General features: G+C 48.2%; 1 protein-coding gene across 2 annotated transcripts in view; it reads left to right on the top strand.

The window, feature by feature from the left end:
- Positions 1-14,158, top strand: part of uba1 (ubiquitin-like modifier activating enzyme 1) — a 66,791-nt gene extending 52,633 nt beyond the window's left edge. For both annotated transcript variants that reach the window (XM_045207013.1, XM_045207014.1), the window contains exons 16-24: positions 600-795; positions 1,517-1,591; positions 4,991-5,180; positions 8,022-8,110; positions 8,381-8,473; positions 8,841-9,032; positions 13,230-13,331; positions 13,416-13,516; positions 13,738-14,158. In XM_045207013.1, coding sequence (XP_045062948.1) covers positions 600-795; positions 1,517-1,591; positions 4,991-5,180; positions 8,022-8,110; positions 8,381-8,473; positions 8,841-9,032; positions 13,230-13,331; positions 13,416-13,516; positions 13,738-13,873 — 1,174 coding nt within the window. In that variant the 3' untranslated portion in view covers positions 13,874-14,158. The remainder of the gene's footprint in view (positions 1-599; positions 796-1,516; positions 1,592-4,990; positions 5,181-8,021; positions 8,111-8,380; positions 8,474-8,840; positions 9,033-13,229; positions 13,332-13,415; positions 13,517-13,737) is intronic.
- Positions 14,159-14,420: the final 262 nt, after the last annotated feature.

The raw sequence follows: 14,420 nt of genomic DNA, 5'->3' as shown, positions 1-14,420 counted from the left end.
CGCATAAAGAGTGAAAAATAAATCAATTAATAATAGATAATAAGGTTAATCCAAGCTACTAGGTCGCTCTGGTTAAGAGTCCATCCTTTTCTGGCGTCTGAAACTCTAAGTTATAGTAGACTGCTGCATCTGTTACTCAACCCAGAGGTGCTGCCTGGAGCCTCTAGACGTGTTGCAGGCCGTCTAGAAGAGTTTAATATGATCTATATGAATGTTTTATGAACCAGAGATGCTAAGTTCCTGGAGAGGACCCTAAAGCTTCCTGGAGCCCAGCCTCTAGATGTGTTGGAGGCCGTCTATAAGAGTTTAATATTAGTTACATTAACGTTATATTAATGTTTTATGAACCAGAGATGCTAAGTTCCTGGAGAGGACCTTGAAGCTTCCTGGAGCCCAGCCTCTAGACGTGTTGGAGGCCGTCTATAAGAGTTTAATATTAGTTGCATTAACGTTATATTAATGTTTTATGAACCAGAGATGCTAAGTTCCTGGAGAGGACCCTGAAGCTTCCTGGAGCCCAGCCTCTAGACGTGTTGGAGGCCGTCTATAAGAGTTTAATATTAGTTGCATTAACGTTATATTAATGTTTTATGAACCAGAGATCCCAAGTTCCTGGAGAGGACCTTGAAGCTTCCTGGAGCCCAGCCTCTAGACGTGTTGGAGGCCGTCTATAAGAGTCTGGTGACTGACTGCCCTCGCAGCTGGGCCGACTGTGTCATCTGGGCTCGGCACCACTGGCAGTGCCAGTACAGCAACAACATCCATCAACTACTGCACAACTTCCCCCCAGAACAGGTACAGAGAACACTGGTACACACACACACACACACACACACACACACTGTTACACACACACACTGTTACACACACACACTGTTACACACACACACTGTTACACACACACACTGTTACACACACACACACACACACACACATGTTACACACACACACACACACACTGTTACACACACACACTGTTACACACACACACTGTTACACACACACACTGTTACACACACACACACACACACACACACACACACACACACACACACACACACACACACACACACACACTGTTACACACACACACACACTGTTACACTGTTACACACACTGTTACACACACACACAGACACACTTACACACACACACTGTTACACACACAGACACACTTACACACACACACTGTTACACACACACACACACACACACACTGTTACACACACACACACACACACACACTGTTACACACACACACACACACACACACACCCTGTTACACACACACACTGTTACACACACTGTTACACACACACACTGTTACACACACACACACACACACACACTGTTACACACACACACACACACACACACACACACACACACACTGTTACACACACACACACACACACACACACACACACACACACACACACACTGTTACTTGAATGTGGTTTTGTTGTACTAATATCAATGTTCTTTGTCTGTCTCTCTCACTCACTCTCTCTCTTAGCTGACCAGCTCTGGCGCCCCCTTCTGGTCCGGTCCAAAGAGATGTCCTCACCCGCTAGAGTTCAGCACCAGCAACGTGAGTCCTTTCCTTTGTCCCCCCTCTCTCCATGTAACCGTGTCCCTCTCTCTCTCCATGTAACCGTGTCTCTCCATGTAACCGTGTCCCTCTCTCTCTCCATGTAACCGTGTCTCTCTCTCTCTCTCCATGTAACCGTGTCCCTCTCTCTCTCTCCATGTAACCGTGTCTCTCTCTCTCCATGTAACAGTGTCCCTCTCTCTCTCCATGTAACCGTGTCTCTCTCTCTCCATGTAACCGTGTCCCTCTCTCTCCATGTAACCGTGTCCCCTCTCTCCATGTAACAGTGTCCCTCCCTCTCTCCATGTAACCGTGTCTCTCTCTCTCCATGTAACAGTGTCCCTCTCTCTCTCCATGTAACCGTGTCTCTCTCTCTCCATGTAACAGTGTCCCTCCCTCTCTCCATGTAACCGTGTCTCTCTCTCTCCATGTAACCGTGTCTCTCTCTCTCCATGTAACCATGTCCCCTCTCTCCATGTAACAGTGTCCCTCTCTCTATGTAACCGTGTCTCTCCATGTAACCGTGTCCCTCTCTCCATGTAACCGTGTCTCCATGACCGTGTCCCTCTCTCTCATGTAACCGTGCTCTCTCTCCATGTAACCGTGTCTCTCCATGTAACCGTGTCCCTCTCTCTCCATGTAACCGTGTCTCTCTCTCTCCATGTAACCGTGTCCCTCCCTCTCTCCATGTAACAGTGTCCCTCTCTCTCCATGTAACCGTGTCCCCCTCTCTCCATGTAACCGTGTCTCTCTCTCTCTCCATGTAACCGTGTCCCTCTCTCTCTCCATGTAACCGTGTCTCTCTCTCTCCATGTAACCGTGTCCCTCTCTCTCTCCATGTAACCGTGTCTCTCTCTCTCCATGTAACCGTGTCCCTCTCTCTCTCCATGTAACCGTGTCCCTCTCTCTCTCCATGTAACCGTGTCTCTCTCTCTCCATGTAACCGTGTCCCTCTCTCTCTCCATGTAACCGTGTCTCTCTCTCTCTCCATGTAACCGTGTCCCTCCCTCTCTCCATGTAACCGTGTCCCTCCCCCTCTCCATGTAACCGTGTCTCCCTCTCTCCATGTAACCATGTCCCTCTCTCTCCATGTAACCGTGTCCCTCTCTCTCCATGTAACCGTGTCCCCCTCTCTCCATGTAACCGTGTCCCTCTCTCTCCATGTAACCGTGTCCCCCTCTCTCCATGTAACCGTGTCCTCTCCTCTCTCCATGTAACCGTGTCCCTCCTCTCTCTCCATGTAACCGTGTCCCTCTCTCTCCATGTAACCGTGTCCCTCTCTCTCCATGTAACCGTGTCCCCTCTCTCTCCATGTAACCGTGTCCCCCTCTCTCCATGTAACCGTGTCCCTCTCTCTCCATGTAACCGTGTCCCCCTCTCTCCATGTAACCGTGTCCCTCTCTCTCTCCATGTAACCGTGTCCCTCTCTCTCTCCATGTAACCGTGTCCCTCTCTCTCCATGTAACCGTGTCCCTCTCTCTCTCTCTCCATGTAACCGTGTCCCTCTCTCTCTCTCATGTAACCGTGTCCCTCTCTCTCCATGTAACCGTGTCCCCTCTCTCCATGTAACCGTGTCCCTCTCTCTCCATGTAACCGTGTCCCTCTCTCCTCCATGTAACCGTGTCCCTCTCTCTCCATGTAACCGTGTCCCTCTCTCCATGTAACCCGTGTCCCCTCTCCATGTAACCGTGTCCCTCTCTCTCCATGTAACCGTGTCCCCCTCTCTCCATGTAACCGTGTCCCTCTCTCTCCATGTAACCGTGTCCCTCTCTCTCTCTCCATGTAACCGTGTCTCTCTCTCTCTCTCCATGTAACCGTGTCTCTCTCTCTCTCTCCATGTAACCGTGTCTCTCTCTCTCTCTCCATGTAACCGTGTCCCTCTCTCTCCATGTAACCGTGTCCCCCCTCTCTCCATGTAACCGTGTCCCTCTCTCTCTCCATGTAACCGTGTCCCCCTCTCTCTCCATGTAACCGTGTCCCTCTCTCTCCATGTAACCGTGTCCCCTCTCTCCATGTAACCGTGTCCCCCTCTCTCCATGTAACCGTGTCCCTCTCTCCCTCCATGTAACCGTGTCCCTCTCTCCATGTAACCGTGTCCCTCTCTCCATGTAACTGTGTCCCCCCTCTCTCCATGTAACCGTGTCCCTCTCTCTCTCTCCATGTAACCGTGTCCCTCTCTCTCCATGTAACCGTGTCCCTCTCTCTCCATGTAACCGTGTCCCCCCTCTCTCCATGTAACCGTGTCCCTCTCTCTCCATGTAACCGTGTCCCCCTCTCTCCATGTAACCGTGTCCCTCCCCCTCTCCATGTAACCGTGTCCCTCCCCCTCTCCATGTAACCGTGTCCCTCCCTCTCTCCATGTAACCGTGTCCCTCCCCCTCTCCATGTAACCGTGTCCCTCCCCCTCTCCATGTAACCGTGTCTCTCTCCATGTAACCGTGTCCCTCCCCCTCTCCATGTAACCGTGTCCCTCCCTCTCTCCATGTAACCGTGTCCCCCTCTCTCCATGTAACCGTGTCCCCCTCTCTCCATGTAACCCCGTGTCCCTCTCTCTCTCCATGTAACCCCGTGTCCCTCCCTCTCTCCATGTAACAGTGTCCCTCCCTCTCTCCATGTAAGTGTCCCTCCCTCTCTCCATGTAACAGTGTCCCTCCCTCTCTCTCTCTCTCTCTCTCTCTCCATGTAACCGTGTCCCTCCCTCTCTCCATGTAAGTGTCCCTCCCTCTCTCCATGTAACAGTGTCCCTCCCTCTCTCTCTCTCTCTCTCTCTCTCCATGTAACCGTGTCCCTCCCTCTCTCCATGTAACCGTGTCCCTCCCTCTCTCCATGTAACCGTGTCCCTCCCCCTCTCCATGTAACCGTGTCCCTCCCTCTCTCCATGTAACCGTGTCCCCCTCTCTCCATGTAACCGTGTCCCCCTCTCTCTCCATGTAACCCCGTGTCCCTCTCTCTCTCCATGTAACCCCGTGTCCCTCCCTCTCTCCATGTAACAGTGTCCCTCCCTCTCTCCATGTAAGTGTCCCTCCCTCTCTCCATGTAACAGTGTCCCTCCCTCTCTCTCTCTCTCTCTCTCTCTCCATGTAACCGTGTCCCTCCCTCTCTCCATGTAACCGTGTCCCTCCTCTCTCCATGTAACAGTGTCCCTCCCTCTCTCTCTCTCTCTCTCTCTCTCCATGTAACCGTGTCCCTCCCTCTCTCCATGTAACCGTGTCCCTCCCTCTCTCCATGTAACCGTGTCCCTCCCTCTCTCCATGTAACAGTGTCCCTCCCTCTCTCTCTCTCTCTCTCTCTCTCTCTCTCTCTCTCTCTCTCTCTCCATGTAACCGTGTCTCTCTCTCTCTCTCCATGTAACCGTGTCTCTCTCTCTCTCTCCCATGTAACGTGTCCCTCCCTCTCTAGGACCTCCATATGGACTATGTGATGGCAGGAGCCAACCTGTTTGCCCGGTCGTACGGCATGCAGGGCTCTACTGACCGTGTCGGCGTGGCTAAGATCCTGGACAGCCTATCTGTGCCCACCTTTGTACCCAGGTCAGGGGTCAAGATCCACGTCTCCGACCAGGAGCTGCAGAGCGCTAACGTCAACGTCGGTGAGGAGGGGATCGCTTTTATTTCCTAATTAAACATATGGAAGGCTGCTCCAGCATAGTCAACCTTCTACCTGTAGGGGTATCTAAATAATAGTTTCTAGTGATAGTCAACCTTCTACCTGTAGGGATATCTAAATAATAGTTTCTAGTGATAGTCAACCTTCTACCTGTAGGGATATCTAAATAATAGTTTCTAGTGATAGTCAACCTTCTACCTGTAGGGATATCTAAATAATAGTTTCTAGTGATAGTCAACCTTCTACCTGTAGGGATATCTAAATAATAGTTTCTAGTGATAGTCAACCTTCTACCTGTAGGGATATCTAAATAATAGTTTCTAGTGATAGTTTCTAGTGATAGTCAACCCCCACCTCTTTAAGGAATACCTGGGATAGGATAAAGTAATCCTTCTACCCCACCCCCCCCCCCCCACACAGCGGAGTCGCTCACCACCTTCCGGAGACATTTGAAACCCCACCTCTTTAAGGAATACCTGGGATAGGATAAAGTAATCCTTCTACCCCCCCCTCTGGACTAGAGCGTCTGCTAAATGACGTAAATGTGCCCTTGAGCAAGGCACTTAACCCTAATTGCTCCTGTAAGTCGCTCTGGATAAGAGCGTCTGCTAAATGACTAAAATGTAATGTAAAATGTTCTACCTGTAGGGATATCTAAATAATAGTTTCTAGCGATAGTCAACCTTCTACCTGTAGGGATATCTAAATAATAGTTTCTAGCGATAGTCAACCTTCTACCTGTAGGGATATCTAAATAATAGTTTCTAGCGATAGTCAACCTTCTACCTGTAGGGATATCTAAATAATAGTTTCTAGTGATAGTCAACCTTCTACCTGTAGGGATATCTAAATAATAGTTTCTAGTGATAGTCAACCTTCTACCTGTAGGGATATCTAAATAATAGTTTCTAGTGATAGTCAACCTTCTACCTGTAGGGATATCTAAATAATAGTTTCTAGTGATAGTCAACCTTCTACCTGTAGGGATATCTAAATAATAGTTTCTAGTGATAGTCAACCTTCTACCTGTAGGGATATCTAAATAATAGTTTCTAGCGATAGTCAACCTTCTACCTGTAGGGATATCTAAATAATAGTTTCTAGCGATAGTCAACCTTCTACCTGTAGGGATATCTAAATAATAGTTTCTAGCGATAGTCAACCTTCTACCTGTAGGGATATCTAAATAATAGTTTCTAGCGATAGTCAACCTTCTACCTGTAGGGATATCTAAATGATAGTTTCTAGCGATAGTCAACCTTCTACCTGTAGGGATATCTAAATAATAGTTTCTAGCGATAGTCAACCTTCTACCTGTAGGGATATCTAAATAATAGTTTCTAGCGATAGTCAACCTTCTACCTGTAGGGATATCTAAATAATAGTTTCTAGCGATAGTCAACCTTCTACCTGTAGGGATATCTAAATAATAGTTTCTAGTGATAGTCAACCTTCTACCTGTAGGGATATCTAAATAATAGTTTCTAGTGATAGTCAACCTTCTACCTGTAGGGGTATCTAAATAATAGTTTCTAGTGATAGTCAACCTTCTACCTGTAGGGATATCTAAATAATAGTTTCTAGTGATAGTCAACCTTCTACCTGTAGGGGTATCTAAATAATAGTTTCTAGTGATAGTCAACCTTCTACCTGTAGGGATATCTAAATAATAGTTTCTAGTGGTAGTCAACCTTCTACCTGTAGGGATATCTAAATAATAGTTTCTAGTGATAGTCAACCTTCTACCTGTAGGGATATCTAAATAATAGTTTCTAGTGATAGTCAACCTTCTACCTGTAGGGATATCTAAATAATAGTTTCTAGTGATAGTCAACCTTCTACCTGTAGGGATATCTAAATAATAGTTTCTAGTGATAGTCAACCTTCTACCTGTAGGGATATCTAAATAATAGTTTCTAGTGATAGTCAACCTTCTACCTGTAGGGATATCTAAATAATAGTTTCTAGTGATAGTCAACCTTCTACCTGTAGGGGTATCTAAATAATAGTTTCTAGTGATAGTCAACCTTCTACCTGTAGGGATATCTAAATAATAGTTTCTAGTGATAGTCAACCTTCTACCTGTAGGGGTATCTAAATAATAGTTTCTAGTGGTAGTCAACCTTCTACCTGTAGGGATATCTAAATAATAGTTTCTAGTGATAGTCAACCTTCTACCTGTAGGGGTATCTAAATAATAGTTTCTAGTGGTAGTCAACCTTCTACCTGTAGGGATATCTAAATAATAGTTTCTAGTGATAGTCAACCTTCTACCTGTAGGGTTATCTAAATAATAGTTTCTAGTGATAGTCAACCTTCTACCTGTAGGAGTTGACTATCTTGTCTAAACACAATACTTGGAGAAGGAAAACAAGCCCGTTGGAGCGCATGCGTAAAGACGTGTCCTCAGAAATGTTACTTTTTTATAACACAATGCATTTGCTGCCGAATGAAATTGGGTGGCCCAACGCATGAGTGAAAGAAACACGTTGCTTTCTGGCATAACACAGTGGGTTAAAGTGGGTTACTAAGAGGGTCAAATAACCATGGGACTGTCTGTTATTATGTGTTAGCAAGACAGATCCCACCTCTCGCCACCGGCCATGTGAGATGACCCTGCTACGGATGTCATTGGCCACTTTCCCTGTCTGTAAAACAATCAACACTGTCTGTGTATGCCTAACCTTCGTGTGTGTTTCTCTCTGGGGTGTGTCTGCGTGGTGTGTCTGTGTGTCTGCGGGGTGTGTGTCTGCGGGGTGTGTGTGTGTGTGTGTGTGTCTGCGGGGTGTGTGTGTCTGCGGGGTGTGTGTGTGTGTGTGTGTAGATGACAACAGGCTGGAGGAGCTGAAGACTCTGCTACCTGGACCTGAAGCTTCTTCTCAGTTTAAACTCACTGCCATCGACTTTGAGAAGGTATAGAACTCTCCTTCTACTCCTCTCTCTCTCTCTCTACTCCCCTCTCTCTCCCTTTACTCCCATCTCCCCCCTCTCTCTCTCCCTTTACTCCCATCTCCCCCCTCTCTCTCTCTCTACTCCCATCTCACTTTACTCTACTTCTGTGTTCTCGACATCGTTCTCCTACAACACCTTTCAAGTCCTGTCGTCCTTACCACCTCTGTTTGTCTAACATTTGTGTGTTTGATTGTTAACTGTGTGTATGTCTCTGTGGTAACTGTGTTCCAGGATGATGACTCTAATTTCCACATGGACTTCATCGTGGCTGCCTCCAACCTGCGAGCAGAGAACTACGACATTCCCCCTGCCGACAGACACAAGGTGTATACACACTCCCACATTGACATCCCCCTACACACAGCCATTGATGTCACATTTCAACTATCAGACTTTTGACTAAAGATGCCTGGAGCAAAAAACAAAAACAAAAGTATTGTGTACAAATGTCTCTTGCTCCTCTCCAGAGAGATCATTCCTGCCGTGGCAACCACCACAGCCGCCATTTACTAATCGCTCTCTCTCCTCCCTCTCCCGCCTCTCTCCTCCCGCCTCTCTCCTCCCGCCTCTCTCCTCCCGCCTCTCACCCGCCTCTCTCTCCTCGCTCTCTCTCCTCCCTCTCTCGCCTCCCTCTCCCGCCTCTCTCCTCCCGCCTCTCTCCTCCCTCTCTCTCCTCCCTCTGTGTCTTCAGAGTAAGCTGATAGCTGGTAAGATCATTCCTGCGATAGCGACCACCACGGCGGCGGTCGTGGGTCTGGTGTGTCTGGAGCTCATCAAGATCGTTCAGGGACACAAGAAGTTGGAGTCGTTTAAGAACGGCTTCATGAACCTGGCGCTCCCCTTCTTCACCTTCTCAGAACCCATCGCTGCTCCCAGCCACAAGGTACATGATCGGGGAGGGGGGTGTTGGGCCTTCATCAACTAACCAACTACTATCAACTAACCAACTACTATCAACTAACCAACTACTATCAACTAACCAACTACTACCAACTAACCAACTACTATCAACTTTACAACTACTACCAACTAACCAACTACTATCAACTAACCAACTATCAACTAACCAATTACTATCAACTAACCAACTACTACCAACTACTACCAACTAACCAACTACTACCAACTAACCAACTACTACCAACTAACCAACTACTATCAACTAACCAATTACTATCAACTAACCAACTACTACCAACTAACCAACTACTACCAACTAACCAACTACTACCAACTAACCAACTACTATCAACTAACCAACTACTATCAACTAACCAACTACTATCAACTAACCAACTACTATCAACTAACCAACTACTACCAACTAACCAACTACTACCAACTAACCAACTACTACCAACTAACCAATTACTACCAACTAACCAACTACTACCAACTAACCAACTACTACCAACTAACCAACTACTACCAACTAACCAACTACTATCAACTTTACAACTACTACCAACTAACCAACTACTATCAACTAACCAATTACTATCAACTAACCAACTACTACCAACTACTACCAACTAACCAACTACTATCAACTAACCAACTACTACCAACTAACCAACTACTATCAACTAACCAACTACTATCAACTAACCAACTACTATCAACTAACCAACTACTATCAACTAACCAACTACTATCAACTAACCAACTACTATCAACTAACCAACTACTATCAACTAACCAACTACTATCAACTACTATCAACTAACCAATTACTATCAACTAACCAACTACTACCAACTACTACCAACTAACCAACTACTACCAACTAACCAACTACTATCAACTAACCAACTACTATCAACTAACCAACTATCAACTAACCAACTACTATCAACTATCCAACTACTATCAACTAACCAACTACTATCAACTAACCAACTACTATCAACTAACCAACTACTATCAACTAACCAATTACTATCAACTAACCAATTACTATCAACTAACCAACTACTACCAACTAACCAACTACTACCAATTACTATCAACTAACCAATTACTATCAACTAACCAACTACTATCAACTAACCAACTACTATCAACTAACCAACTACTATCAACTAACCAACTACTACCAACTAACCAACTACTATGAACTAATCAACTACTATGAACCATCATGAACTAACCAACTACTATGAACCATCATGAACTAACCAACTACTATGAACTATCATGAACTAACCAACTACTATGAACTAACCAACTACTATGAACCATCATGAACTAACCAACTACTATGAACCATCATGAACTAACCAACTACTATGAACATCATGAACTAACCAACTACTATGAACCATCATGAACTAACCAACTACTATGAACTAACCAACTACTACCAACTACTATGAACTATCATGAACTAACCAATACTCTCACAGATAACTAAATGTCATTTTACAAATGTCCCATCTAATAAACTAGCATAGTAAGTATAATGATAGGGCTGCGAGCCCGGTAGTAGAGTGATAGGGCTGCGAGCCCGGTAGTAGAGTGATAGGGCTGCGAGCCCGGTAGTAGAGTGATAGGGCTGCTAGCCCGGTAGTAGAGTGATAGGGCTGCGAGCCCGGTAGTAGAGTGATAGGGCTGCGAGCCCGGTAGTAGAGTGATAGGGCTGCGAGCCCGGTAGTAGAGTGATAGGGCTGCGAGCCCGGTAGTAGAGTGATAGGGCTGCGAGCCCGGTAGTAGAGTGATAGGGCTGCGAGCCCGGTAGTAGAGTGATAGGGCTGCGAGCCCGGTAGTAGAGTGATAGGGCTGCGAGCCCGGTAGTAGAGTGATAGGGCTGCGAGCCCGGTAGTAGAGTGATAGGGCTGCGAGCCCGGTAGTAGAGTGATAGGGCTGCGAGCCCGGTAGTAGAGTGATAGGGCTGCGAGCCCGGTAGTGAGTGGTAGGGCTGCGAGCCCGGTAGGAGAGTGGTAGGGCTGCAGCCCGGTAGTAGAGTGGTAGGGCTGCGAGCCCGGTAGTAGAGTGGTAGGGCTGCGAGCCCGGTAGTAGAGTGGTAGGGCTGCGAGCCCGGTAGTAGGGTGATAGGGCTGCGAGCCCGGTAGTAGGGTGATAGGGCTGCGAGCCCGGTAGTAGGGTGATAGGGCTGCGAGCCCGGTAGTAGAGTGGTAGGGCTGCGAGCCCGGTAGTAGAGTGATAGGGCTGCGAGCCCGGTAGTAGAGTGGTAGGGCTGCGAGCCCGGTAGTAGAGTGATAGGGCTGCGAGCCCGGTAGTAGAGTGGTAGGGCTGCGAGCCCGGTAGTAGGGTGATAGGGCTGCGAGCCCGGTAGTAGGGTGATAGGGCTGCGAGCCCGGTAGTAGGGGTGATAGGGCTGCGAGCCCGGTAGTAGGGGTGATAGGGCTGCGAGCCCGGTAGTAGGGTGATAGGGCTGCGAGCCCGGTAGTAGGGTGATAGGGCTGCGAGCCCGGTAGTAGGGTGATAGGGCTGCGAGCCCGGTAGTAGGGTGATAGGGCTGCGAGCCCGGTAGTAGGGTGATAGGGCTGCGAGCCCGGTAGTAGGGTGATAGGGCTGCGAGCCCGGTAGTAGGGTGATAGGGCTGCGAGCCCGGTAGTAGGGTGATAGGGCTGCGAGCCCGGTAGTATAGACCTTGACCCTGTCACCCTGAACAAGACGTCAAACAATCGTTTACAACCCAGGAATTTGCCCTCTGTGTGAACATTTTGTCTGGAACTGCAACACCCCGGTTTTCTGGTCCTCTGTAGCTCAGCTGGTAGAGCACGGCGCTTGTAACGCCAAGGGTAGTGGGTTCAATCCTCGGGACCACCCATACGTAAGATTTTATGCACACATGACTGTAAATCGCTTTGGATAAAAGCGTCTGCTAAATGGTATATAATAATAATAATAATAATAATAATAATAATAATAAGACCTCTAGAATCCTACAGTCTGGGTGGCTTTAGGGGAGGGTGCATTAAAACGTTTTCTGTGCTTCAAAGTGGAAAAATTGCGCTGTCTAGAGCATATTTCCGAAATGTGTTTTATTACATGGGTTACTGTTAGATGGTTGCTAATGAGCTTGGCTTCACCCAATCAATACCTATATTGATCTCTGTGTAGTGCTGTGAGACAGGCCAATCATTTGGTGTTGTAGCACTAACAGATATTCTTCTCTCCTCTCCCTCCTCTCCCTCCATCTCTCCTCTCCCTCCTCTCCCTCCATCCCTCCATCTCTCCTCTCCCTCCATCCCTCCATCTCTCCTCTCCCTCCATCTCTCCTCTCCCTCCATCTCTCCTCTCCCTCCATCCCTCCTCTCCCTCCATCTCTCCTCTCCCTCCATCTCTCCTCTCCCTCCATCTCTCCTCTCCCTCCATCCCTCCTCTCTCTCCATCTCTCCTCTCCCTCCATCTCTCCTCTCCCTCCTCTCCCTCCATCTCTCCTCTCCCTCCATCCCTCCATCTCTCCTCTCTCTCCATCTCTCCTCTCCCTCCATCTCTCCTCTCCCTCCATCTCTCCTCTCCCTCCATCTCTCCTCTCTCTCCATCTCTCCTCTCCCTCCATCTCTCCTCTCCCTCCATCTCTCCTCTCTCTCCATCTCTCCTCTCCCTCCATCTCTCCTCTCTCTCCATCTCTCCTCTCTCTCCATCTCTCCTTCCTCTCCATCCCTCCATCTCTCCTCTCCCTCCATCTCTCCTCCTCTCCTCTCTCCATCTCTCCTCTCCCTCATCTCTCCTCTCCCTCATCTCTCCTCTCCCTCCCATCTCTCCTCTCTCTCCATCCCTCCATCTCTCCTCTCTCTCCATCTCTCCTCTCCCTCCATCTCTCCTCTCCCTTCCATCTCTCCTCTCCCTCCATCTCTCCTCTCCCTCCATCTCTCCTCTCCCTCCATCTCTCCTCTCCCTCCATCTCTCCTCTCCCTCCATCTCTCCTCTCCCTCCATCTCTCCTCTCCCTCCATCTCTCCTCTCTCTCCATCTCTCCTCTCTCTCCATCTCTCCTCTCTCTCCATCTCTCCTCTCTCTCCATCTCTCCTCTCTCCTCTCCTTCCATCTCTCCATCGCTCCTTTATCTCTCTCCTCCCTCCATCCATCTCTCCGCTCTCTCTTCCTCATAGTACTATGAGATTGACTGGTCACTGTGGGATCGTTTTGAGGTGAAGGGTCTGCAGCCCAGTGGAGAAGAGATGACACTCCGACAGTTCCTCGACTACTTCAAGGTACGCCTGCCCCCTCGTGTGTTTCTATGGTTGAGTATACGCTGTTCAGTTTCTAGAACATTTCCCTTTCCATCCCCTCTCTAGAATGAGCATCAGTTGGAGATCACCATGCTGTCTCAGGGAGTCTCCATGCTCTACTCCTTCTTCATGCCTGCAGCTAAACTCAAGGAGAGGCTGGCGTTGCCGTGAGTTCCCTTCTTTATAAACTCACCTTGTTTGTTCAGACTTAGGACAGGATGGACACCAACATACACACATATGGGAGTTTCTGCCCTCGTTGAGGTGTCTGAAATGGCCATTCAACAACGGGAATGAGCAGAATGTTTAACTTGAGGAAACGGAGGTTTCTCCACCTGACAGAGATGCCTGGTGGAGAATGTTGAGTCACCTCTTCTCTCCTCTGCAGGATGACTGAGATTGTGACCAAGGTTTCTAAGAAGAAGCTGGGGAAGCATGTTAAAGCCCTGGTGTTTGAGCTGTGCTGCAACGACCTGACTGACGAAGATGTGGAGGTTCCCTACGTCAGATACACCATCCGCTGAACACACACACACACCGGGGATGGGGAGACTGAATCACTGAGGGAGGAGAGGTTTTGGCTTTGGATCCATCACTTGGTTAAAATGGTTATTGGAGCCCTGATTGTGTTTAAGGATGCGTCTAAAATGGCACCCTATTCCCTATATAGTACGCTACTTTTGACCACTCAAAAGTATTGCATTATATAGCGTGCCATTCGAGATGCACATAGTTTTACAAACAAGCCCCTATGAACTGATGTGCGTGGGGAGGTTAGGGGCTGTGGGGAGGTTAGGGGCGTGGGGAGGTTAGGGGCGTGGGGAGGTTAGGGGGCGTGGGGGAGGTTAGGGGCGTGGGGAGGTTAGGGGCGTGGGGAGGTTAGGGGCGTGGGGAGGTTAGGGGCGTGGGGAGGTTAGGGGCGTGGGGAGGTTAGGGGCGTGGGGAGGTTCTAGAGGGGTAAAGGAGCGTGTATATTGGACCTGTAGACTTTGTGTATCTGGTTATTTTAATGCTGCTAAGCCTTTAGTGGCTTAGTGTCTCGGCCCTCTCCCTGAACCCTGCTACCCTCTC

The sequence above is a fragment of the Coregonus clupeaformis genome, chromosome 24 (genome assembly GCF_020615455.1).
Source record: "Coregonus clupeaformis isolate EN_2021a chromosome 24, ASM2061545v1, whole genome shotgun sequence".
Classification (NCBI taxonomy): domain Eukaryota; kingdom Metazoa; phylum Chordata; class Actinopteri; order Salmoniformes; family Salmonidae; genus Coregonus; species Coregonus clupeaformis.
The sequence above is the reverse complement of the archived record's forward strand: the minus strand, read 5'-3'. Positions and strand labels throughout refer to the sequence as shown.